The sequence below is a fragment of the Rattus rattus genome, chromosome 1 (genome assembly GCF_011064425.1).
Source record: "Rattus rattus isolate New Zealand chromosome 1, Rrattus_CSIRO_v1, whole genome shotgun sequence".
Taxonomy (NCBI): domain Eukaryota; kingdom Metazoa; phylum Chordata; class Mammalia; order Rodentia; family Muridae; genus Rattus; species Rattus rattus.
Genome location: NC_046154.1, coordinates 16,484,450 through 16,508,604, shown reverse-complemented (window position 1 = coordinate 16,508,604; position 24,155 = coordinate 16,484,450). Strand labels below are relative to the sequence as shown.

The window sequence follows — 24,155 nt, the reverse complement described above, 5'->3', positions numbered from 1 at the left end:
CCCCTGCGCATGAGGTTAGAAACTTCTGGAAAAGTTAGTAAGGTTCAGAAAGCCTAATTTCTGCTTTTTTTTTTTTTTTTTTTTTTTTTTTTTTTTTTTTTTTTTTTTTTTACCACAGAAACTGAAGAAATGTAGATCGTGGAAATGACCAGCTCTGTTCAACTGCAAATCCCAAACACCAGGAGGGAGACATCATGCTCTGTCAGGCTCCTTGGAGGATGCTTCAGGGCACAGGCCTGGTTCCTTCTGCCCCGGAGCCGCTTACCCTCACTAGATGGGGCAATTGCGCTGTCATCCCATTCCAGGTTGGTGGAGGTGACAGAGTTGAAGGAGTTCAGGGACAGGCTGTCTGAGCCGTGGACCGAGCTGGGAAGGCGGTCTTCAAAGTCCAGCAGGTACTGAGGTTTATAGTAGTCAGGCATGTATGGGGCCAGGTCTAAGTACGGGGCATCCTGGGGAAAGAGCAGAGGAACGGAGGGGTGTTGACTAGGAACCTGGGGGACAGGCAGCAAACAAGGCTTGGTAAGCAGTCACCAGAACCAGGAGGGGAAAATGGGGACCACACACACACACACACACACACACACCTCTACATACCACACACCACACAGGCATCCCATGCTCTTAGGGAAATCCACGTGCTTCACGAGTTAGTAAATAACTTCCCCCAAGGAATAAGGAAACAGCCCTAAGACCACGGGTGTGTCCCACAGACGTGTCCCATTTGTCAGCAGAGCATTGCCTCCCTGAAGGCACACAAGGCGGGGCCTCCATCATCACACCACAAAAAAAGAAAGGAGAGAGCCATCTAGACCAGCAACATTTCTCTCGCTAGCTCTTGGCTTTAGACTCTGTTGGCTTTCTCTGGCTTCTACCACGGCCCAATCCCGAATCCCATGATGGGGAGTGGGGAGGGGTGCAGCTGGAAGGGGGCAGCTGTGCTAATCTTGTGGAACCCAGGTCTATGAGATGCTCTGGCCTCTCTGGGGTTGGCTTTGTCCTCGGACTCTCATCTTCTTGCAGTTTGGCTTGCTTTGATTGTTACTGTAGTCTGGAAATACTAAATGGAAACTTCCAGAAATAAACGATTGATACGTTTTCAAAAAATTAGAAGCTAGGCATAGTGGTATATGCCTTTAACCCCAGCTCATGGGAGGTAGAGGCAGGAATCTATGTGAGTTCTAGGCTAGCCTGGGCTACTTAGTGAGATCCTATCTGAATAAAGAATTATTTACTTGTTTTTATTTTCTGTGCATGATGTGTGTGTGGTGGTGGCTGGGGCGAATATTTTTTTTTAAAGACTTATTCATTTATTATATATAAGTACACTGTCGCTGTCTTCACACACACCAGAAGAGGGCATCGGATCTCTTTTACAGATGGTTGTGAGCCACCATGTGGTTGCTGGGAATTGAACTCATGACCTCTGGAAGAGCAGACGGGTGCTCTTAACCACTGAGCCATCTCTCCAGCCCGAATATTTTTTTAATTTTATTCACTTAATGTATGAGTGAGTGCTCTGCTGTATATACATCCAGAATGTGGCACCAGATCCCCTCACAGATGGCTGTGGCCACCATGTGGTTGCTGGGAATTGAACTCTGGAAGAGCAGCCAGTGCTCTAAACCACTGAGCCATCTCTTCAGCCCAGGTAGCTTTCTTTTTAAGACTGTATTTTAAGTGTGTATTTACACATGCTAGTGTTGGGGTATGTGCATTTGTGAGTCCAATGTTTTTGAGGCCAGAAGAGAGTGTCAGATCCCCTGGAGCTGGGGTTACAGGCAGTTGTGAGCCTGTCTCATACACAGGTTCTGGGAACTAAACTTGGTTCCTCTGCAAAAGCAGTCCATGTCCTTAATCACTGGGCCATCTCTCTCACTCCTGTGCATAATTTACAAATTAAACTTTAGTATAGGGATATCCATCGGTCGATCGATCCATCAATCCATCTGCCTATCTATCTATCTATCTATCTATCTATCTATCTATCTATCTATCTATCTATCTATCTATCATCCATACACCTGTCTATCTGTCTGTCTGTCTGTCTCAGGCCCTGTGGACCCAAGAGAGTCTATGATGGTTTGTATATGCTCAGACCAGGGAGTGGCACTATTAGAAGGTGTGGCCTTGTTGAGGTAGGTGTGTCACTGTGGGTGTGGGCTCTAAGACCCTCAACCTAGCTGCCTGGAAGCCAGTTTTCTGCTAGCAGCCTTCGGATGAAGATGTAGAACTCTCAGCTCCCCCTGCACCATGCCTGCCTGGATGCTGCCATGTTCCCACCTTGATGATAATGGACTGAACCTCTGAACCTGTAAGCCAGCCCCAATTAAATGTTGTCCTTTATAAGACTTGCCTTGGTCATGGTATCTGCTCCCAGCAGTAAAACCCTAACTAAGACAAGGGTCTGTAAAACACATGGCCATGAAGGAAGCTTGAGAATTTCAAGAGGAATCATAGCTGCTCTGTAGAGAAGCACAGAGCCAAGGACACCTGTCCTCACCTCTTAGACACAGAGGTAAAGTCCTTCTGAGCTAAGACACTTCAGACAATGTGCCACTTCCCCAGATGGGTAGAAAGGCCGAGAAACACTGAAGCAAGAATTCTGGCCGTGAGTAAGCCGAGAGAGTCCCCTTTCCATCCAATCCTGCTGACCCTAAAGGCGTCCTTTATCTGAACAAACAGGCCTAGCCAAGCTCGGCCACACCCAGCAAGCTCCAGATGGACGAGAAAATGAAGTTCTCTGTGCTCCCTCCCTTGCCTCCCTCCAGTACCAAGAGCCAAGGCGTCTCACCAGATCCAGGTCGAACCGAATAAACTCCAACCCAGACACCAAGGTCAGGAAGAGAGTCAGGTGATCGTGGCTGCAGACCAGGGCATTCCTGACAGACAGAAAAAACCAACCGGAGACTTCTGAGTCTGGTCACCAGCCTGGCTCCCCCTCGCCAGGAAGCCCATGGTGTTGAAGTTGGACACAGGACAGCCCACCCCCAGCACATTCAGCCACGCCCACTCCTCTGTCTCTCCTGTTCTCTGACTGGCTGTGAAGCTTGCCAATGTCTCCAGAGATGGGCCTGGAGCATAAGGCTTACCAGACTCTCGGTGGCTGCTACAGACACTGTCCCTGAAGTGTCCTTAGCAAACGGGTAGGCAAGTGTTGGGCGTTTAGTCAGTCTGAGGCCAGGGCAGACACAAGACTCTTGAGGACCTGGCTGGGAAACTGGAGGAGGCCTCAGACTGCCAGTAAGACCCATGTGTATTCCACTGTGACAGCCATCAGTGGGTGACACTGAGCTAGGCCTCTGTCTCTGTGTGACAGGAGGCTTAGGGAGCTGGGGACCCGCAGTCCAGACACTTACTTACCTGACATAGTACTTCTGTAGCAGACCCAGGTTCTCCTGGAACAGGCGAAGGTAGCTCTCTAAGGAATTCTCGTTGAGAGCCAGGTAGAGCCAGGCGCGGCCTGCAGAGGAGCCAGGAGTGACTCAGCAGCTCGGCAACTGCTTTTTATTTGCAAGATGAAGGGCAGAGAGGAACTAGGTAACCCAACAGCCTTCAGGCCTTAGCATGTGATTGGTCAGGAGAGTAAGAGCGCAGAAGGAAGGGTGTGCTGGTGGTGGCGGCGGCGGCGGCGGTGGTCAGTGACTTTCTGAGATGGTCAAGAATGCTGCCCCAACCCTACAGGCTAACATGTACACTCTGATATGTACATATTGTTTCTGATATGTACACTTGGCCCGGGCCTCCAAAGGTTTCCTTGTGTATCGCGTTCCCCTTCGCTTCATCAGTGACCCGTCCACAAACTGTCACATGCAGGGGGAAAAAATGAGGCTTTGCGGAAGGCGTTGGCATTTTAGCCCCCACTGCCACTGGACACTAAAGGCAGACAGCTGCCTCAGGCTGACCCGGGCAGGACCTGAGCCCCAAGCTCCCCCGAGGGAGAGCACGGCTGGCCTGTGGTTCTACTCACTTCGCCCCAGGTTGGTGGCCACATGCTGTAGCACTTCAATTTGCCTGATGGCCTCTCTGCGGGTGAAATGGACCACGAGCACCCAGTAGCCAGAGGACAGGTCTTGCAATCTGTGAGGACGGAACAGCAGTGCTGGGCCTGAGCCGGGCTGCCTCAGGCAACCGGGTGCTTCACGGCAGCCTGCCTGAGTGAGACAAGCAAGTCTCCTCCCGTGAGAAGACAAAGAAGACGGGCAGACAAGAACAGGAGTTCCTCTCTGGAGGACATCGTGGTCCCTGTGCTGGCCCCCTCAGCACTCACCCGTACAACAGGGCGTGGTCCAGGTGCTCACACAGGCGCTGCAGGACCTTGTCGTGGTTCCGGATGGCAGGGGTCTCGTCCTCGCACGCTGCGAAGTAGCTCTGCAGCTGAAAAGACAGAAAACAGCGCTGAGGAGGAGCGCTCCAGGCATATGACATCCTGCCACGGCCAGCAGTCAGCCTGCAACTGCCCTGCTGGGCCCTGATCTCACCCGTGAGGTTCCTGAGGACAAAGACTGTCAGGAGGGCTTTGCATAGGTAGCCTTGTGAGGGATGGCCAGCTCATGGTGCTGGGTGCTAAACTTTGGGGGAGGAGGGCATAGGCTGCAGTTGCAGCCTGGGTACCATACACCATGGTATTTATATAAGCCAAATAGCCATAGGCACAGATACACATAGATACGCACTCACGCACGCACATTGGTAATGCCTGAAAGTGTTTTAAAAGATTCCTAATTGCTCTTTTATTTTTTGAAATCATTTATTTAATGTGTAGGCCCTGCTCAGAACTGCCCTCTATACACACCAAGGTCTGAAAGGCTGGGTCATCTGCTTTGATGGTTTTCCTGCCAGAGGCTGACATTAGATGTACCCGAGGAACATGGCCACATCTAGGTGTGTTGCCAGATTTGTGTCAAGCCCTGTGCCAAGAAGGACTCTGTTCCCAGGGCTCAAGAGAGGGACAGGGAGAGGCAGACAGGAAGAGGGAGGGAGGGGGGAAGAGAGAAAGGAAGGGAAGGGGAGAAGATTGAGACCACAGAGGAGGTGCTTTGAAGCACCCCCAGCCCACCAGGCTGATGCAGGAGGGGAGTTTAGCCTAATGGGCAGGACAGCATGCTATGCAGCCAGAGCAGAGCCCTCCAGTCCTGTCACCTTCCCAGTGGCCCAGATGGAAAATGCAAGAAAAGAGCAGAGATCCCTGCACACTGGGTGGGTTAAACTCCTGGGACCACTCCATTCCCAAGAGTTTTCTGGAAGCAGCCGCCGGGATGGATCGGCCACAACAGGCAGCACATGCCCTTGGAGGGAGGCCAACCATTGAACTCCCACAACAAAAGTAGCCTCTTCTCTGTGACCCGGAACAAGCCCAGCAGCCCCGCTGACCAGGGACAGAATTCAGTCCCAAAGGGTCTGCCCGTTTCTCATGCAGGCAGAAGGGCAGAGAGAGGATGGACTAATTTACAATGCAGTACGTGGACAGCGGCCGAAGGTGGATTCTGTCTCCTTGCGTTTTAAATGAGTCCCGATTGGCTACTTTACATTTTTTATTATTTATTTATTTATTTATTTATTTAATGTATATGACTGCTTTTATCTATAAAGTGGCCAGAAGAGGGCATTGGATCCCCTGGAACGGAAGTTACAGATGACTGTAAGCTACCATGTTGGTACTGGGATTTGAACTCAGGTCCTCTGGAAGAGCAGTCAGTGCTCCTAGCCCATGAGCCATCTTGTCAGCCCCTCACAAGGGCATTTTTTTTCCCGGAGCTGGGGATCGAACCCAGGGCCTTGTGCTTGCTAGGCAAGCGCTCTACCAGTGAGCTAAATCCCCAAACCCCCCCCTTTTTTTTTTAAGATTTATATATGAGTACACTGTCTCTGTCTTCAGACACACCAGAAGAGGGCATCGGATCCCAATACAGATGGTTGTGAGCCACCATGTGGTTGCTGGGAATTGAACTCAGGACCTCTGGATGAGCAGTCAGTGCAGTCAGCACTCTTAAACTCTGAGCCATCTCTCCAGTCCTCTGAAGGCATTCTTGCACACATTAGTGTCACATATTGTCACACCAGTGCCAAGTTCTGGTTTCTTGGTCTCCTCTCCCTCTCCACCCCCGGACGTGGTATCACTCTGTCGCTAGGGCAGCCTCAAACGTGGGATTCTCCTGCTTCAGCCTCCCAAGTGCTGAAGAACATGCAGCTGGCCAGCTTGTTTTTGTTACTTATTACTGCTACCATTACTGACTGACAGGGTCTCGAGGCTCTGACTGGCTGGGAACAAGGCAGACCATGGTAGTTTCGAAGTCACAGAGGCCTCGCCTGCCTCTGCCCCTCACAGTGCACCCCACGCCAGCTCTTTGATTGACTCTTTGCATTTCTTTGATGTTATGTGCTGCTGTCTCCAGTGTCTTTTTTTCCCCTCCATATTGAGGAAACCTTCACATTCATATGGTCACATTTGTCAATAGTTTTTAAACGTTCTGTGTCCCGGTTTGACTTTGTTTATGGACGTGTCGTGTACACGTGTGGCAAATGTACTCTCACACATGTGTGCCTGTGCTCCTGTACAGAGGCCAGGGAGACAGGTTGTGTGTTCCCCTCTACCGCCCCTGCTTTTTCCGTTCTCTCCCTCAACCCTCCTCGCTCATGTTTTCAGGCTGGGCTGGCAGCCATCCTCCTGCCTACAGTCCTTACAGCAGCGGTCACAGTGGCGTGCGGCTATGCCCAGCTCGTTAAGTGGGTGCTGAGTCTGAGCTGGGGTCATGGCTGCTCAGCTCAGCCACCCTTCCAGCCCCTCTCGTTTCTTATTGAGTGATGCTGACAACTGAGTCCTCGCTAGGCGAGACACAGCCACTCGAGAGGCTCTGTCGCTGACTGCCCCACCCCTCCAGACCTTTGTCTTCTGCGTTTAGGTCTTTGGGCATGAAGTCAAGGGTCACCTGTACTAGTTCTAGATGGTGACCCATTTTCCACATTTATGAATGGCCCAGCCTCTTTCCATTCATCTAGATCACTCTGCGTTGTCAGTCTGCTCTTTCCATGCCCGTCCTCTTTAATTATCTCCATTTTCCTCAGCCCTTGGACACGGGCAGAAATCTGCTTAGCCCCATCCAGATATTCTTTTACAAAATTGTTATTCCAGCCACCATTTATTTATAGGGGGCACGTGTGCTCATATGGAAGTAAGAGGACAACTTACTGGAGCGGGTTCTCTCCTTTGACTCTATGGATCCGATCGGGGAATTGAACTCGGGCCATCAGGTTGGGTGGCAAGCGCCGTTATGTGCCCAGCCACTTTGTTAACCCCAAGCCATTCTCTCACAATCAAAGTTCATCACCATCCTATTTAGGGCTTTTTAAAAAACTATTTTATGTGCATGGGTGCTTTGCCTGCGTGTGCGTCAGTTATACGGACAGTCGTGAGCCGCCAGGGCGCTGGGAATGGAACTCAAGACCTCTGGAAGAGCAGCCAGTGCTCTTAAGTGCAGAGCCATCTCTCCAGCCTCATATTGGATTTATAATAGAATTATGCTGAACCCAAAGACTATTCATGTGGAGAGATGGTGTCTCACAGTGTCTAGTCTTTCTACCCATGAACACAGGCCTGGTCCCCATTTTCTCAGGCCTTCCTTGGGACCCCTTGGGAAATCCGACAGGTGTCTTTAGATATGTCATACATATCTATACATTGTAAATATGCACATATTGCAGAATTACACAGTTGCAAATCTACACGTGATTTCATGACTCAGAGAGCAACCTACAACATAAAACCATTTTTTTAGGGAGAAAAAAAAAAAAACCACACCAAGGCTCAGCATCGAAGGGCTTGCTGCCAAGCGTGAGGACCTGAGTTCAATCCTCCATAGCCACAGGGTAGATGGAGAGAACTGACTCTCCTAAGTTGTTCTTTGAGCCCTAGACATGTACCACAGCATGTGTGTACCCCACCCCACACATACCAAATAAATATGCAATTAGAAACTGTAAGAAGGCATATGGCAATGACACAGGGGTCTGAGGCAGGAAGTGGGAGCTAAGCCTGGCCCTGGCACGCAGTGGCACACCTCAGAGAGTTACTTGACTCCCTGCTCATTTTTTCTCCCCTTTAAAGTGAGTTAAAGGGGAAGTCGGGTGCTGGTGGCCCTCACCTTTAATCCCAGAACTCAGGAGACAGAAGCAGGTGAATCTGTGAGTTCGAAGTCATCCTGGTCTGTAGAGTGAGTTCCAGAGCAGCTGGAGAAATTATGCCTTGAAACAAACCCTCCAACCCCTTGAAAAAAAAATAGTTCGAGGGATTTTTTTAGAGACAAGTAGTCCAGTCCAGTGCCTGCTGGCCTTAAGTGACTATTTAAAGTTACCTTAAGGGCTGGAGAGATGGCTGAAGTAGGGGAACACTTACCCAGCACCCAGCACACATGGCCAGAACTCAATCTCTAGCACCATACACAATGCACATCTTAAAAACAAAAGGAAATTTAAGCTAACTTAAAGGAAACAAAATATCCACTCTAGCGGCACGGGCCTCCTGAGCCCAGCAGCTCTATCCTGGGCAGTGCAGACCCAACGGCAGGCTGTCCTGCTGGATGCTGCTCGTTTAGGGGATCGGGTAATAAAAAGCATCCGAGAGGCTCAGCATAGCTGGTAAGCATCAAGCAGATAAACGTTAGCTGAGGTAATGAACCACAACAAACTTGTGTTCTCAGGTATACCAATGGCGTAGCCTCCGGCTAAATATGCCCTTCAGTGTGAAGATGGTAACCTCCGCTCTCTGTATCTATTATTTTATCAGCAGTGGTTCCTACTCTTCTCTTCCCTTTTTCTTTTTTAACAAAAAAATTTAATTTGTGTGTATGTGACCTAGTTTCATTTCTGTTATTGTGATAAAATATGCCGACGAAAATCAACTTTGGAAGGAAGGGTTTTTTCTAGCTCACAATTCCAGGTCACGGCCCATCAAGTTGGGAGAAACCAAAACAGCGGGAACTTGAGACAGCACATCCAGAGTCACAAGCAGGCCCAAGTGAGTGTGTGTCTTAATGTGTCCTTAGCCCACCTTTTACACTTATAGAGCCCAGGACCCCCTGCCTAGGGAATGGTACTGCCCAGGGTGGGCTGGGACATCCCACATCAATTAGCATAACCGAAACAATCCTCCAGATGTGCCCACGGGCCAACTTTGATCTAGAAAAATCCCTTGTTAAAAGTATTTCCAGGTCATTCCGGACTGTGATACCCTGACAGTTAAAAGGGAACACCGCAGAATGTGTGTGCATGCTGTATGAGTGTGCATGGTATGTGTGTGCATATTTGTGTGTATGTGTGCATGGCGTATGAATGTGCATATTCCTTCCTGTTCTGAAACAGGGCCTTGTTATGTAGCCCTGAATGGCCTGGAACTTGCTATGTAGACCAGGCTGGCCTCACACTCAAGGAGATCCATTTACCTCTGATTCCCAAATGCTAGGATTAAAGGCTAACTGCCTTATTTTTTAAAGACAGAGCCTCTGAACCAAGAGCTCACCAATTGGCTAAGGTCGCTGACCGGTGGGCTCCAGAGATCTGCCTGACTCTCTCTGCTCAAGGAGTTGCATCAATAGCTTGAGCTCATATGTTGGGAGCTGGTCAGCAAAGCAGGCATCGAGGTAAACGACAGGGGTGAGCCTCGGAGAGGCAGCTGACCGCCACCTCCCAGGGCTGCAGGACTGGGAGAGCAAACAGTGGATGAGGAGTCCAGAGAGATGGAGCTGGCAGTCAGGATGCAATGGACACAGCCCAGAAGTGCGGTTAGCATCTTTTATGCCAAATGACTCTGTGGTTGCATTCGATATCTGCCGATAGCAGACACCTACGATCAGATCCATCACATACCGAGCGAGCGCTGCTTATGTGCATTGGGAAGCCTGCAGAGTGCCTAAGTGCAGGGTCCTGAGATCAGACACGGCCGATACTGACATTGCCAGTCACCAGGAGACCAGGGGCAGGGCACCCAGCTAACTGCTCCTCCAAACTTCATTTCTACAAGGCTTCCAGGAGGCTTTGGGTGAGGTTAATACCTTATTTACCAGAGGGCCACCAGGTATGGTGACACATGCCCTTATCCCATCACTCTGGGAGGCAGAGGCAGGATGGTCTTGTGTGTTCAAAGCCAGGGTGGTCTACATAGTGAGTTCCAACACAGCCAGAGCTATCTAGGGAGACCCCAGTCTTGAATAACCAAACAAACAAGAGTCAAAGGGCTTCCCAAACACTTTACAAGTCTGAGCAGCTGCGATCTGGTGTCGGCAATGTTACTCCGAGTCTATTCAATTGCCACAGCCACACCATAACTCAAGCACACAGCCAGAGTTCACAATCCCTGGATGAATGTCGGGGTTACCAGACATGATGGCACATGTCTGTAACCCCAGAGCTCTAGTAGCTGAGAAGAGGCAGCCAGCCCTTACCTCAAAAACCAACACAAGCAAAGCAAGTTAGACTGTTTAAATGCTTTTCTAATCTGTTTTGGGAGAGACCAAGAGTGAAAAACTCAGGCTGGAGAGATGGCTCAGCAGTTAAAAGCACTGGCTGCTCTTCCAGAGGTCCTGAGTTCAAATCCCAGCAATCACATGGTGGCTCACAACCATCTGTAATGGAATCTGACGCTCTCTTCTGGTATGCTGGCATGCATGCAGGCAGAACACTGTATACACAAAAATCTTAAAAAAAAAAAAAGTAAAAACTTAAAAACCTATAGATTTGAACCTGTTTCTTGGATGATGGTCAGAGAATGTTGGAGACCATGGTCCCACGGCCCTCCCTCCTTGTGCCTCTCCTTTGAGACTCACAGAGGAGCACCCCACTTCTGGGAAGAATTCACACTACTGTTCAGAGGACGTCCTCTGGGAAAAGGCAGATTTCAGACTTGGCAGGACACACCAGTCTGCTTGTGTTATCTGCGCTGCCTTGGTGCCACCGTGACAGAGTTAAGTAGATCCTATCTGGCTCTGTGTGGAGAAAGGATGCTGGCCCATGGCCTAAGGTCCCGAGAGAGGTGGCAAGCAGCACATTGTGATCGCTGAGCTGGGAGCAGTGTCTCCTAAGGTCGGTTCAGCAGAGGCCAGAAGCTCACGTCTTTGGGAGTTATACAGTTCAATTAATATTACTAAGTACCAGGGGTTGGGGATTTAGCTCAGTGGGAGAGCGCTTGCCTAGCAAGCGCAAGGCCCTAGGTTCGATCCCCAGCTCCGAAAAAAAAAATATTACTAAGTACCTAGTATGCATGGGTATGAAATCTCTCTGTATCCCAATCTGGCAGTCTTGGGGCTCAAACCCAGGGCCTTGTGTATGCCAAACAACCAGACTTACACTGGCTATGCCCGTAGCCTCAGATGCCAATCTTCACAGAAATCTACAAAGGTCTGGAGTTTGTAACACACTGCGTGCCAGCGACAAACCATATGTGACCATACATCTGATACAGCGCAGAGTGATAAGTCTTATTTTAAAGCAAAGAAGGGCATGGGCCTGTTATTAGTTCTGGGCCAGGGACGATTTGTCTGAGGATGATCACTGAGACTCCTCAGGGAGGGGTGTTCGTGTCCCAGAGCAGGTGCAAAGGTCCGGAGGCGGGACCAGCAGTGAGGGGCTGACATGGCTGGGCTCAGGATGTGAGCAAGAGGAGGCTACGATGGGAGTCGAGAGCCAAACCACGTACAGGCTGGGTTAGGACTCCATCCATATTTCACTTCCTGTTTAACGGGACCCCTAACGGTTTAACCACCAGGAGATAGGGTGATCAGATGCACATCACAGGCTCTTGTGTGACACACCGGACTGTGGATGCCAAGTGGAGGTAGAAAGCGTGGCTGGGAGAATCCCGGTCATCATGCAGGCGTGGCACCAGGACAGCCGTGGTGCTGGAGGGAGTGAGGGGGTCAGACTGAGGATCTGAAAACAGTGTCCAGGGGTTCTTCAGTGGGTGAGCGGCTATGTGTAAGAAAGTGGAAGTAGTGGTCATTCTAGGTTTCAGGTCCCAGCCACTGAACGGTCCCAGTCATAGATCAGGTGGTGCTCGACCAGGAGGCATTAAAGGGGAGCTGTCCAGGAGGTGGTGGGGAAGTGGGCTGAGAGGCACGGCAGCCATGCTGGACCCTGAGGTCAGGAAGAGGGTGTCTGAGCGCTGCTTGACCAGCAGGAACTTGAGAACTATAACCAAGCCCAGGCCCCTTCAGACGAACAGCAGAGTCCACGTGTGGGCCAGACGCCATCTTACTTTCAGCATTGCCCGGAAACCTCACACACAGCCAGCCACCATGCTGGGGCAGGACCACCACTAAGCAGTCCGCTGTGGCTGAAGCCCAGAGGCTGAGGGGGTTGGTGATACATGACAAGGTCAGGAAGGCGACTGAGAGTCATGTAGGACAGTGAATGCCGCAGAAGCCATGTGGAAGAGTTTCCAGAGAGGGCACCATGGGGTCACAGTGACCAAGGATTCGATAGGAACCTTGATGGAAGCCCCTGGGGTACAGGGCAGGGAAGTTCTGTGGAACACGTTTAATGTAAACAAAGCATTTTTAGGGGGCTGGAGAGATGGCTCAGTGGTTAAGAGCACTGACTGCTCTTCCAAAGGTCCTGAGTTCGATTCCCAGCAACCACATGGTGGCTCATAGGCTCACAACCATCTATAAATAAAGTAAATAATTAAAAAAAAAGCATTTTTAAATGACTGCAATAACTCGAACTTGAAACTCAGCAGATTCTTTTTTTTTTTTTTTTTAAAAGATTTACTTATTATATATGAGTACACTGTCGCTGTCCTCAGACACCCCAGAAGAGGGCATCGGCTAGACCCTCAAAAACAAACAAACACAGGTACATAGTAAATATACATTTTAGCAAAGCTTCTTTTGTGTGCGGGGTGGGGTGAGGTGGTTGGGGCGTGTCGCAAGTGTCCAGGCTGTCAACATAGCCAAGGGTGACCTTGAACTCCTGGTCCTCCTGCCTCAGCACCCCCAAGTGCGCTAGAAATCACAACCCCAGTCTCATGCATGCTAAGCAAGCAGTCTACCAACCAGGCTGCATCTCCAGTCCCAGGAAGCTTAAGAACAACAATGCCCCTGTCATGGGATCCAAGGAGTAGAACAGCAGTGCCAAGAGCATTTCTGGAGGGAATCCCCAGCAAGGGCTCAGTCAGGACCGGATGGCGGCCAGGGCTGAAGAACTCCGGCATCCCAGGGTTTCTAAGACAACCATGTAGTTAACCAAGCAGTTTTCCACTGTCTGGGTAAGAATGCCAGCCCAGAATGAATGGCATATGAAGGAGAGAGACCTGGAGAGTGGGGGGGGATCAGGGTGGGGGAGGGCATCGTGTGGCACCTAGCAAACCACAAGCACTGAGAAACTCAGAAAGACCAGCCCTCATTTTGTGGCCGAGGGAGGCAAAGGCACTTCCCTACCACTTAACCATATCTGCTCAGTTCCCAGAGGTAGCTCCCTGCTTCCATCCCACCTGAGGTTTGGAGAAGCTCAGAGACCGGTCCTGTTTCCTCAAGGACATGACATTCCCATCCTTCAGTCCCTGAGGTGTCCCGGTCTATTGGCCAAGACCTGCACTATCCGTGATTCAACACTAGTAACATTAAAGCCTCTACAACATTCCCGTGGATCCCACGGCGTCCCCCACCTCCCAAAATCAGGGCTGATAGCCCCAGGACAGGGGCAGACATCACATGGGCTGACAGATCTACTAAGAAGCTTCCATGTGGGGGAAAAACAGGTTCTGGAGGTTTTTTATGGGCTGTGTTTAGGCTTTAATGGTGGATGAAGAGGACACAGTGGTCAGCAGTCAGAAGCTCAGTCATTCCCAGCAGGCAGGGGGTTTGAGGAGATCAGGGCTACATGAGACCCTATCTAAAAAAAGAAAAGAAAAGAAAGGGGGAGAAAAAGAAAGTGGGAAAAAAAAAAGAAAGAAAAATTAAGGGTGGAAAGGCTGGAGAAAGGTCAGAGGTTAAAGGTGACTGCCGTTCCAGAGGACCCAGGTTAGGTCCCCAGTATCCACATGGTTTTGAGAAAGAGTTTCTCTGTGTAGCCCTGGCTATCCTGGAACTCAGTCTGTAGACCAGGCTGGCCTCAAACTCAGTGATCTGCCTGCCTCTGCCTCCCAAGTGCTGGCATCAGAGGCATAAATCTAAATTTTTTTTATAAATCTAAAATTTTAATTAAAAAAAATTAAAGTTGTTAAGGGCCAGCAAGGTGGCTTAGCAAGTAAAGGTGCTTGCCGCTAAACCTGATGACCTGAGTTCAATCCCTCGGTCCCCTATGGTGAAAGGAGAGAACTGACTCTCACAAGTAGTCCTCGGACCTCCACATACACACAAGAGCATGCTTCTCTCCCCACAAATAATTATGTTTTAAAATTTTTACTCCTTTTTTTGGGGGGTGGGGAATGGTATATTTTATACATGAACTGTTTGAGATTTAGCCATAATCGTGCCCAAAGCCTGTAGGAACCCTAAGAGGGCACTGGATCCCCTAGAACTGGAGTTACAGAAGGTAGTGAGCCACCACATCCCGCTGGGAACCCACCCTGAGAGTCCTCTGCAAGAGCAGCCAGTGCTCCTAACAGCCTAGCGAGAGAGAGAGAGAGAGAGAGAGAGAGAGAGAGAGAGAGAGAGAGAGAGAGAGAGAGAGAGAGTATCTCTCCAGCCCTAAAAACATTTTAAAAAGCAGTTAAATCCTTCTCCTTCCAGGAAGGAGATTGCCCAAGCCTCAAAGTACTCCTCAGTCTTGGGAGCAAGCCTTGACCCCTTTTGGAGGATGCCTTTCAGAGTGTGGAGAAAAACTGCCAAGAGCTACTGGACAAACACCAGAGGCCCAGAAGGCGGGCACTGGCTTGAAAGAACACACTGCGTAGATTCTCCTCCATCCTTCTAGGCTGGAGCTGGCAAAACCCTGCCCCGTTTCTCAGTCGTTTCTCAGTCACCGGGGCTGTGTGCTGTGCTTGTGTGGGGGAGAGGCTGCTTAGAGCCTGCTTTAACCCAGGCGTCCAAGCTGCACCTTCGTTGCCTGTGCTCTCTTTTAGTTCCCCTTTCCCCAATCCATGGTGCCTGCATGACCTCAGGAGTCCATCCCCCAACCAAGCAGTGTGCTGATAAAGGAAAATGGCCACCAAGGTCACTGCCTAATAGAGCACTACTCTGGAGGACGTGGCCCGTGCAATGCCATGGTCCAGTCAGATACATTACAGACCGAAAATGCAAAGGGTGAAGAAGTCTGCCTGGAACATTCTGGATTCCAAATTATGGTTACTTAAGGCCAGGAAGGAGGGCCTGAGGTACACATCTACCCACTGTAATTCTTTGTGTGTGTGTGTGTGTGTGTGTGTGTGTGTGTGTGTGTGTGTTACATGCTAAAGTCAGGAGGACAACCTCTAATGTCTGTTCCTCAGGAACACTGTCCACCTTGGGTTTTTTGAGATGGTCTCACACTTGACCTACAATTCACTGAATGGGCTAGGCTGGCTGGCCACCATGCCCCAGGAATCCTGCTGTCACCGCCTCAATGGTCACCAAGAACAGTTTGCTATGGGGCAGCTTTCTTTCTTATTTATTTTATTTTTGTGAGTACACTGTAGCTATCCTCAGACACACCAGAGAAGAGGGCGTCATAGCTCATTACAGATGGTTGTGAGCCACCATGTGGTTGCTGGGATTTGAACTCAGGACCTCTGGAAGATCAGTCAGTGCTCTTAACCGCTGAGCCATCTCTCCAGCCCTGGGGCAGCTTTCTAAAGTGGATTCCAGTGATCAAACACGCAGGTCCCTGTGCACTTACACTGACTGATCCCCCCACCTCCACAGATCCCCACTGCCACCCGCCTCACGTTTGTCTCTAGTGGAGCCCCATCCTAGGATTTGCTCGCTGCTGACTCCTAGCGAGGACAGTGCGCTCAGCACACAGCAGTCGGGGAGGGGAGGGCAAGAAGGGGACAAGCAAGGAGAGTGCAAAGATTCACGTGTCCTGATGAAGCCCAGTGTTGTCTACATTAAAAAGACCGGCCTACAGAGACACTCAATTATCTTACAGCAGACATCATGGAGAATGGAAAGAGAGGGAACCAGGAAGACGGTTCCAAGGTCAGCCTTGCTCCTTCTGAGGTTAATGCTTTTGGACAAGCTGTCTCCCCGAGCCTACCCTCCCTGCCTTGGGCAGCACATGGGCCCTCCTGCAGTGTGATGTGTTACTGACTGGGAAGGTTGTGGAAACAGGAGCCGGCTCCAGTTGACTAAATGTAAGGAGCCCAGTTAGTTGTAAAACTGCCTCTTCCTCTCAGTGCTTCAAGCCTCAGCAGCCAGTGGAACGAACACCAGAAATGAACGGCTCCAGTGAGGCTGGGGGTGGGGTGGCCCGGTGGGTAGGGAGCTGGGCTAGCATCCGGTTCCATCCCAGGCAACACGTAAAACTGGGGGAGGTGCTCCACGTGGAGGCAGGATGGTCAGAAGTTCAAAGTCATCCTGGGCTACGAGGTGAGTTTGAGGCCATCTCAGAAAAAAAAGAAAAAAAAAAAAATCAGACGACTTGTGCTGACATTGATCAGTGATGTATGACTTCCAAAAACTCGGGTGGGGTGGGGGAGCTTGTGGATTTCAAATGGGGGCGGTCCCTTCCTTGTTCTCCCAAGCCACTGGGCTACTTAAGAGTCTGGTTGTGCTGTCTGGGGAAGAGAATGGACCATGAGAAACGGAGATGTTCTGCCCTGTGTGCTTCTGTAATGTTTAACACAAGCAAGGGAAAAGATAAACCCCAGATACGCAACACGGAGAAGTCTAAAGCAGGACCATCCTGGACAGAGGATGCGCTCAGGATGACCCCAGGTGCTTATGAAATCGGACAGAGCGGTGAGCCTCCAGCCCCAGCTTAAAACCTTATCACTCTCCTGCCTCAAGTTCAAGACACCCGGCTGGAGAGATGGCCCAGTGGTCAGAGCACTGGCTGCTCTTCCAGAGGTCCTGAGTTCAAATCCCAGCAACCACATGGTGGCTCAGAACCATCTGTAATGGGATTACTTAGATCTATAATGGGATTTAGTGTCCTCTTCTGGTGTGTCTAAAGACAGGGACAGTGCACTCATATAGGCACCCAGGAGGATGGGCAGGATGTTACTCATACCAACTGCTAGGACTTATCTCTATCCTGGACACTCCAGGAAGCCAGGAGAGGGCAAGGATCGCTCCATCCACACTGCAGAGCATGTTGGGAAGCCCCTTTGCCACCCAAGAGGCCACCAGGGGGGAACTTTGCCACAGGAGAGTCCCAGTGTTTCCCGTGAATTCAGGGTACTGTCAGCTCTGACAGCAACATGCAGAGGCAAAGTGACGAGTCCTGAGACCAAGACAAGCACCCTGGCAGGACAAACAGGGGGCGCTGGCAGCGGCGAGCTATCTAGGAAAGCCAGTCTTCTCCTCCCTACAACATTCACACCCAGCTCCTCTCAGCATCCTGACCATGGCACCCTCCGCCCCCGTTCAGCACGCTTCTAAACCGAACACTGTGACAGCCGACGGCAGAGTTACATCAGTTTTGTTTTGTTTTTTTCATGACCACCTTTTCACATTGGACTGGGAAGAGTGGAGTTTTGAGAAAGGTCATAGGGTCACCACTGAGTCACCCAACCTTGAGGGTGAGCTGTGGCCACAGGGAGTCAGACCTGGCAGGCCACAATTGCCACGAATTCCTGCCTGGCCTCAAACCATCACCCGGAGCCTTTTGATTTGAATGGCTCTAAGGTAGAGCCAAGGCCAGCATAGACCAGGCCATAGTGTCAGAAGGCTTCTAACCGAGACCTGATGTCAGACAAGCATTTGGTAAGCCAGACGGGCAGAGCTCAGGAAGAGCAGGCAACACTTGTCTCACACTGTCCCTGAGGTGTCAGCGGGGTGACCTATAGGGTCAGAGCCTGCAGCGCCCGCACCGAGCCCACCTGCGAGTCCTTGGGTCCTTCACCGCCTCTTCTGCAACCAAAGAGAAAGAGCCGCGGCCAATACCACGGCCCAGCAGGAGGAAAAGGGAAGCACCTCGCTTCATGAAATATGTGTGTGGCTATTTTACTTAGATCTCCCCACCCCCAGTGACTCATGTCCTTCGGGGTTTTCAGAACATTTCCCCAGAAAGCAGACAGACTTGTAAAAGATTGTAAAATCAAAAGGTCTGGACTTTCACTAATTTTCACCGCACTGCCAGAGCTAAGCAATCTGAAGGAATTGAAAGGCGAGGCCAGGCAGAGCACACACCTTTAACCCTAGTGTGCACTCGGGTGGCAGAGGCAGGTGGATCTCTGTTAAGTTCGAGGCCAGCCCGACTTACCTGGCAAATACCAAGAACAGCCAGGGCTATCAGAGGGATGTCTCAAAAAACAAAAAAAAAAAAAAAAAAAAAAAAAAAAAAAAAAAAAAGGGAAAAAGTCTACTCCTCAGGACAACCTTGGAAGCAGCCATGTGTAGCTAGCTGGGCTGGGCAACAAATGTCATTGGAGCCTCTGGATCCCACCCAAAAGGGGGCGGGCTCTGGCCGAGAAGGGGGCGGGCTCCGGCTCAGAAAGGGGCGGGCTCTGGCTCAGAGGGGGCGGGCTCTGGCTGATAGGGCCCACGTGCTGGAAACAGGCCCTCTCTGAAGGGAGGCTCGTTTCAGCAGGAGGCAGTGTCAACCTCAACCGAACAGGTGAAGAAGCAGGTCACACAAGCAGCCACTGTGCCTGCTGTCAACGTCTTAGGAGGTAATTTGTCCCTTTTATGGTAGGGGAGACTCGGGATGGTTCGTTTTCATCCTGCAAGCATTTGAGATACCCGTGGCTGTGTTATTTTTAACAGTAATAATTATTATGATAATGGTAAGTGTTTTGAAGGCAGAGTGTTGGCTATGAAGCCTAGGCTAGCCCTAACCTTATGGTAATCCTTCTACCTTCCGGCTACCAAGTGTTTGAGTGTTTTTTATTGTTCAGTTTTTCATATTTTTGTCTCATTTATTTATCTATCTATTGTATGTGAGTACACTGTAGCTGTCTTAGGACCCATCAGGTCCCATTACAGATGGTTGTGAGCCACCATGTGGTAGCTGGGAATTGAACTCAGGACCTCTGGAGGAGCAGTCAGTGTTCTTAACCCTTGAGCCATCTCTTTCCGGCCATTGTACTGTTTTTTCAGACAGTCTCGTGTAGCCCAGGCTGGCCTAGAATCTCTAATGTAGCCAAGGATGAGCTTGAATTTTGGATCCTCCGGCTTCTACCTTCTAGCACTGGGAATTCAGGTAGACCCCCAATATAGTGCTGGGGACCCAGCCCAGGACTTCGTGCATGCTAAGGCAAGCAGTCTACCACTGAGCCATACCCTGTCCATATTTGTGTTTACCGGTATATGTGTGCTGCATGGTGTATGGTGCATGTGTGGTGTGTATGTGTGTATGTGATACATGTGTGTGTATAGTACATATGTGTGTGTAGTGGGTGTATGGTATGTGTGGTACATGTATGTGTGTATGTGGTGCATGTATGTGTGGTACACATTTGGGTCATGTGTGTGTGATGTGTGTTTTCAGAACTTGATGCTTAGCATAATGTCACAGGTTTGTAATTCCAGGGAGGCACTGGCCTCCTAGGCTCCAGTGAGTTCGAGGCCAGCTCAGACCAGAGTGACATCTGTCTCTTTTCCTCACCCAAGGCTTGTTTCCTTAGAATAAATAACTCTTCCTTAGAATAAATTCCTCCTCCTGAGGAGCGGTCCTTGCTGAAGCTAACCCCGCCGTGTCTACATCATGCTCTGCCTAAAGCCTGTGCAGAGCCAGCTAGAGTGTGAAATGGGTGGAGTAAGATCTGACTACATCATTCCTCGTCTTCTGCTTCATGGAGGATGGAGACCCTATCTCTGTCCCTGTTACCTTCCTAGGACCTGAAAAGAGGAGAACCTGGGGAGGGGGATGAGGGAGGGATGCTCAGGAAACTGAATCCTTCCGTGGTTGGGATTCCCGGTGCCCACATTCTCCCCGCAAGTCTGCTATAACAATGATGCACCTGCCATGCTGGCTGGGCTCTCTTCAGGCCTGGTCACCCTCATTTCTCTGCAAGTGCTCCCCAGCCCTCCTTGACAGGAACTCTTTGTGGTATACCCAGATGTCCATATATAAACTCCTACCTGTGGGCCAAAGTTTAGTCTATTTTTATAGAGGTTTACTAGAAATACAGCCTTACCCATAAATGGGTGGTTGTTGTGGAGTAAAAAGGAAAGACGTGGGCAATTTCCGCCGAGGCTTAAAAATATTCTCCACCTGACCCTTTAAGAAAAAGTTTCCAGGAAGGAGGACATGGTGCCTCAGGTCTATGACTGTGCTAAGGCAAGAGGACAAAAGTTCGAGAGCAGCCTGGGCAACGGAGTTTGACACTGTCTCAGGAAAATAAAAGATGGCTGGGTATAGTGTCAAACGTCCTCGATCCTGGCGCTCCTGAGGTAAGAGGCAGATGGATCTCTGTGAGTGTGAGGCTAGCCTGGTCTACAGAGAGAGTTCCAGGACAGCCAGGACTATCTACATGAAGAAATCCTGCCTTGCAAAATCAAAAAATAGAAGAAAAAGAAAAAACGGGACACTCAGGACGTAGCTCAGTGGGTGGAGCCTCTGTCCAACATGCCGGGGTGGGGGCTGGGGTGGGGGCGCTTGGGTTCAATCCCCAGCAACAAACAGAAGCCAGTTGTGGTGGTGCATGCCAGTAATTCCAGCGCTTGTAGGTTGGAAGGGAAGATTGAAAATCACCAGGAGGTCATTTTGTCAGCCTGAGCTATCTAAAAGAATAAGGTAAAATAAAATAATGAAATAAAAAAGGCCCGTGGTTGTGGCTTATGGTGGAGTGCTCACAGAGCATGCACACGGCCCTGGGTTCCAGCCCCACCTCAGGGGAAAAAAAAAAACACAAGAGCACTGCAGCTGACAGTGGCAGCTGTGACAGGGACTCGGCCTTTGTGTGACAGGGATTGTGCGGAGCCGTGTAGGTATATCCTCTCACGGAACTGAATTTCCGTACAACACTAGGAGCAGAGTCTGACCAAGTCAACTGAGGTTCCGCTGGCTGCTAGGATCATTACGACCAGTGACAGATTCAGAACCTAAAGCCAGGCCTGGGGGTCTGTGCCTTGCTGGCCTCTGTGCGCACACAGGCTTTCCCAGTGTGTGCATTCTAGCCACATGTAGCAGAATCCTTGATGCTCACCCTTAGAAAACTACCTGGGGGCAGGACACTTCTTTGGAGGATGCTCCTTCTAGCCTGAATGCTGCCTTCTCTCTCTGGGAATACTATCAATCTGTCTGTCAAGGCTTAGTTAGAACTTCCTGTCTCTACCAAAGGAGTGTTTTGGAGGACCAGTGTTCAAAAGGTTTCTTCTATTGTTTATAATCAATGCGTGTTGTGGGGAGATACGCAAATAGTCCTGATCAACAGGCGATAGTTAGCCACCCCAGTGTCGGTGCTAGGACCCCAACTTAGGTCCTCTGGAAAAGCAACCAATGAATGATCTTAGCCTCTGAGCTAGTTCTCTCTCCGGCAACGTTTTTTTTTTTTTTTTGTTTTTTTTTTTTTTTAATTCTCTTTTTTTCCATCATGAGTTCCGGGGAATGAACCCATCTAGTTTGCACGCCAACTTTGGCTTGCAAACCAGTTTACCTGCTCCGGTCATCTGACTAGGCCTGCCATGACTTTCAGCCTCGGTGTCTACCCCTGGAGCTGAACGTTCTAGCAGTTGTGTTGTTTTGTGGTTTGTTTTGCTTTGTTTTTATCTTTTTGAGGCAGGGTTTCTTTATTTAGCCCTCTCTGACTGTGTTAGAACTCTCCTCTGTAGACCTGGCTGGCCTTGAACTCGCAGAGATCCACCTGCCTCTAGCCCCTGAGTGGGATTAAAGGCGTGTGCCGCCGTCCGGCTCCTGGTTCTGATTGAGAATTTGTACTGCGTAGCTTCCTTCAAACCAAGTAGCCACAACTAACTTCCTGTCTCAGAGTAAGTCGTATTAAACACAGAAATTTTTTTTTTTAATTTTGTTTGTTTTTTAAAGACAGCGTCTCACTGTGTAGCTCTGGCTGCCCTGGAACTCACTATGTAGACCAGGCTGGCCTCACACTCATATAAATCCACCTGACTCTGCCTCCCAAATGCTGGAATCAAAGGCGCTCTCTGCCCAGTTAGAAGCACAAAGAACCTTAAAGGAGGCAGGCATAAATGGTACTTGCTTTTAATGGAAGCACTCCGGAGGGAGAGTTTGAGGCTAGCCTTGTCTACATAGGACTGTTTGAAAAAGAAAAAGGAAAGCAAGAAAGAAGAGGGCCAGAGAAATGGCTCAGAGGGTAAAGGCATTGCTACCAAGACTTACAAACTTGAGTTTGATTCCTGGAATTCACATGGTAGGAGAGAACCAATTCTCAAAAGTTGTCCTCTGACCTCCATTCTCTCATTCATATATGAACACACACACATATTTACATACATGTATATATATGTATATGTATACATGTATGTATATATGGAAGGTTAGTCAATCTTTCCCATTCCTCTATTATTTGCTTTTGAGACAGTCTCACGATGCAGTCCAGGCTAGCCTCTGCCTTGGCCTCCTGTGTGCCGGGATGACAGAGGTGCATCACCACACCCAGCCTTCGGAGGCTGGCCTCTCTCCTCACCCATGTGCATGCCCTTGACAGGTAGTCATGTCTACCAGGAATTGGGGCACTGACCAATACTAACAAGCCCCAACGGAGAGTGTCATAGTGTCACTGTCCCAAGGCTCACCATCCAAACATACAACCCAACACACCTCGGGTCCTCCATCAGAACTCTGTAATTAGCTTTTTCTAAGCTGCCACCCTGGAGTAGGAGGGCTCGGGGACTCAGCGTGTGCCCAGGCAATGTCGCAGGGTACAGCTGGGGTGACCAGCAAGCAGGTGCTGGTCCTCGGCCTTTGCCCCGAAGAGGATGGATGCAATGGATTCCTCAGGGATGCTCTCCGTGCCCCGTCCTACCCGGAGCCTTCCCGAGGTGTCACCGGCCAGTCTCGGGAAGGCAAGGCCGGGTCGGGCACCGGGGAGCTCCGAGGACGCTGACCTCAACTTTGTTCTTTAAAAATAGCTCGGAGGCCGCGGCGCTCCCGGGAGACGCCCGCTTCCCCAGCTGGGCCCGGGGGTCGCCCGGAGGACAGTGGCTCGGGGTCCGGGCCACAGAGGCGACCCAGGGGGCGAGCGACGGGGACCCGGGTCAAAGGAGGCCGCTCACCTTCTTCACCGACAGCGAGATGTTCTCCAGGATTCGGTCCTTCACCTCCCGAGGCTCCATGGCGCCGCCGCCGCCGCCCCGTCGCCGCTTCCCACGCCGGGCGCCCGGGGCCGCCGCCAACCGCTGCCGCCGGCCGTGCAGGGGACTCCGTCGTGCCGGCCGCAGGCCCCGGCGCCCGCCGCCCTCTCGCCTCGCCTCGCCCGGGCCTCGCTCCGTCGCCACCGCCGCCGCCGCCTCCGGAGCGCCGAGCCGGGAAGGAGACGCGGGCTGTGCGCGGCCGCAGGAACTGATGTCAGGCGGGGCGGTGCCAGCACCGGCCGGGAGGGACGGCGGGGACCGGGCGGGCCCGCCTCCTCCGAGACCCGGGGCGGTGGAGACGAGGAGCTCAGAGATCCGGGTCTCGGGGCCCCGGGGACCTGCAGATCGCATAGATCGCGCACCTCAGAGCCTCGGGATCTCAAACATCCTGGAACATCCTGAGGCTTCGGCCCCCACTCCCCAGCCCTGCACAACTTCTCGTGAGACCCTGGGACATCATAGATCTCCAAAGCCACCCTGCTCAAAGACCCCGGGAACTTCACAGACCCGGGGCCCCCTCCCAACTCCTCTGAGACCCCGTGTTGTTGTTATCTTAACCCCTTGCAGCAGGGCCTGAAAACCACCCCAACTCTTTAGACATTGCCCTCTCTCTCCTTGCCCACACCCCACTTCCCTGTAACAGTCAAAGACCCTCCTTCCAGGACCTGCCCAACTCCTTGAAGACCCCACTCCCACACAGGACCAGGACAGACAGGACCCCTCCCTCATCCCAAATCTGATACTCCCCATCATCGCCCACAGGGGACCCCAGATATACCTGAATACTCGAGAGACTCTGGAGACAAGGCC

The 24,155-nt window shown here is 50.9% G+C and overlaps 1 protein-coding gene across 2 annotated transcripts in view; it reads right to left on the bottom strand.

Annotated features, from left to right (window-relative positions):
- Plekhm2 (pleckstrin homology and RUN domain containing M2) overlaps nt 1–23,410 on the bottom strand; it is a 36,801-nt gene extending 13,391 nt beyond the window's left edge. For both annotated transcript variants that reach the window (XM_032895122.1, XM_032895123.1), the window contains exons 1-6: nt 23,268–23,410; nt 4,271–4,377; nt 3,971–4,080; nt 3,364–3,463; nt 2,795–2,882; nt 266–452 (exon numbers count right to left, since the gene is read on the bottom strand). In XM_032895122.1, the coding sequence (XP_032751013.1) occupies nt 266–452; nt 2,795–2,882; nt 3,364–3,463; nt 3,971–4,080; nt 4,271–4,377; nt 23,268–23,327 (652 nt within the window). In that variant the 5' untranslated portion in view covers nt 23,328–23,410. The remainder of the gene's footprint in view (nt 1–265; nt 453–2,794; nt 2,883–3,363; nt 3,464–3,970; nt 4,081–4,270; nt 4,378–23,267) is intronic.
- Nucleotides 23,411–24,155: the final 745 nt, after the last annotated feature.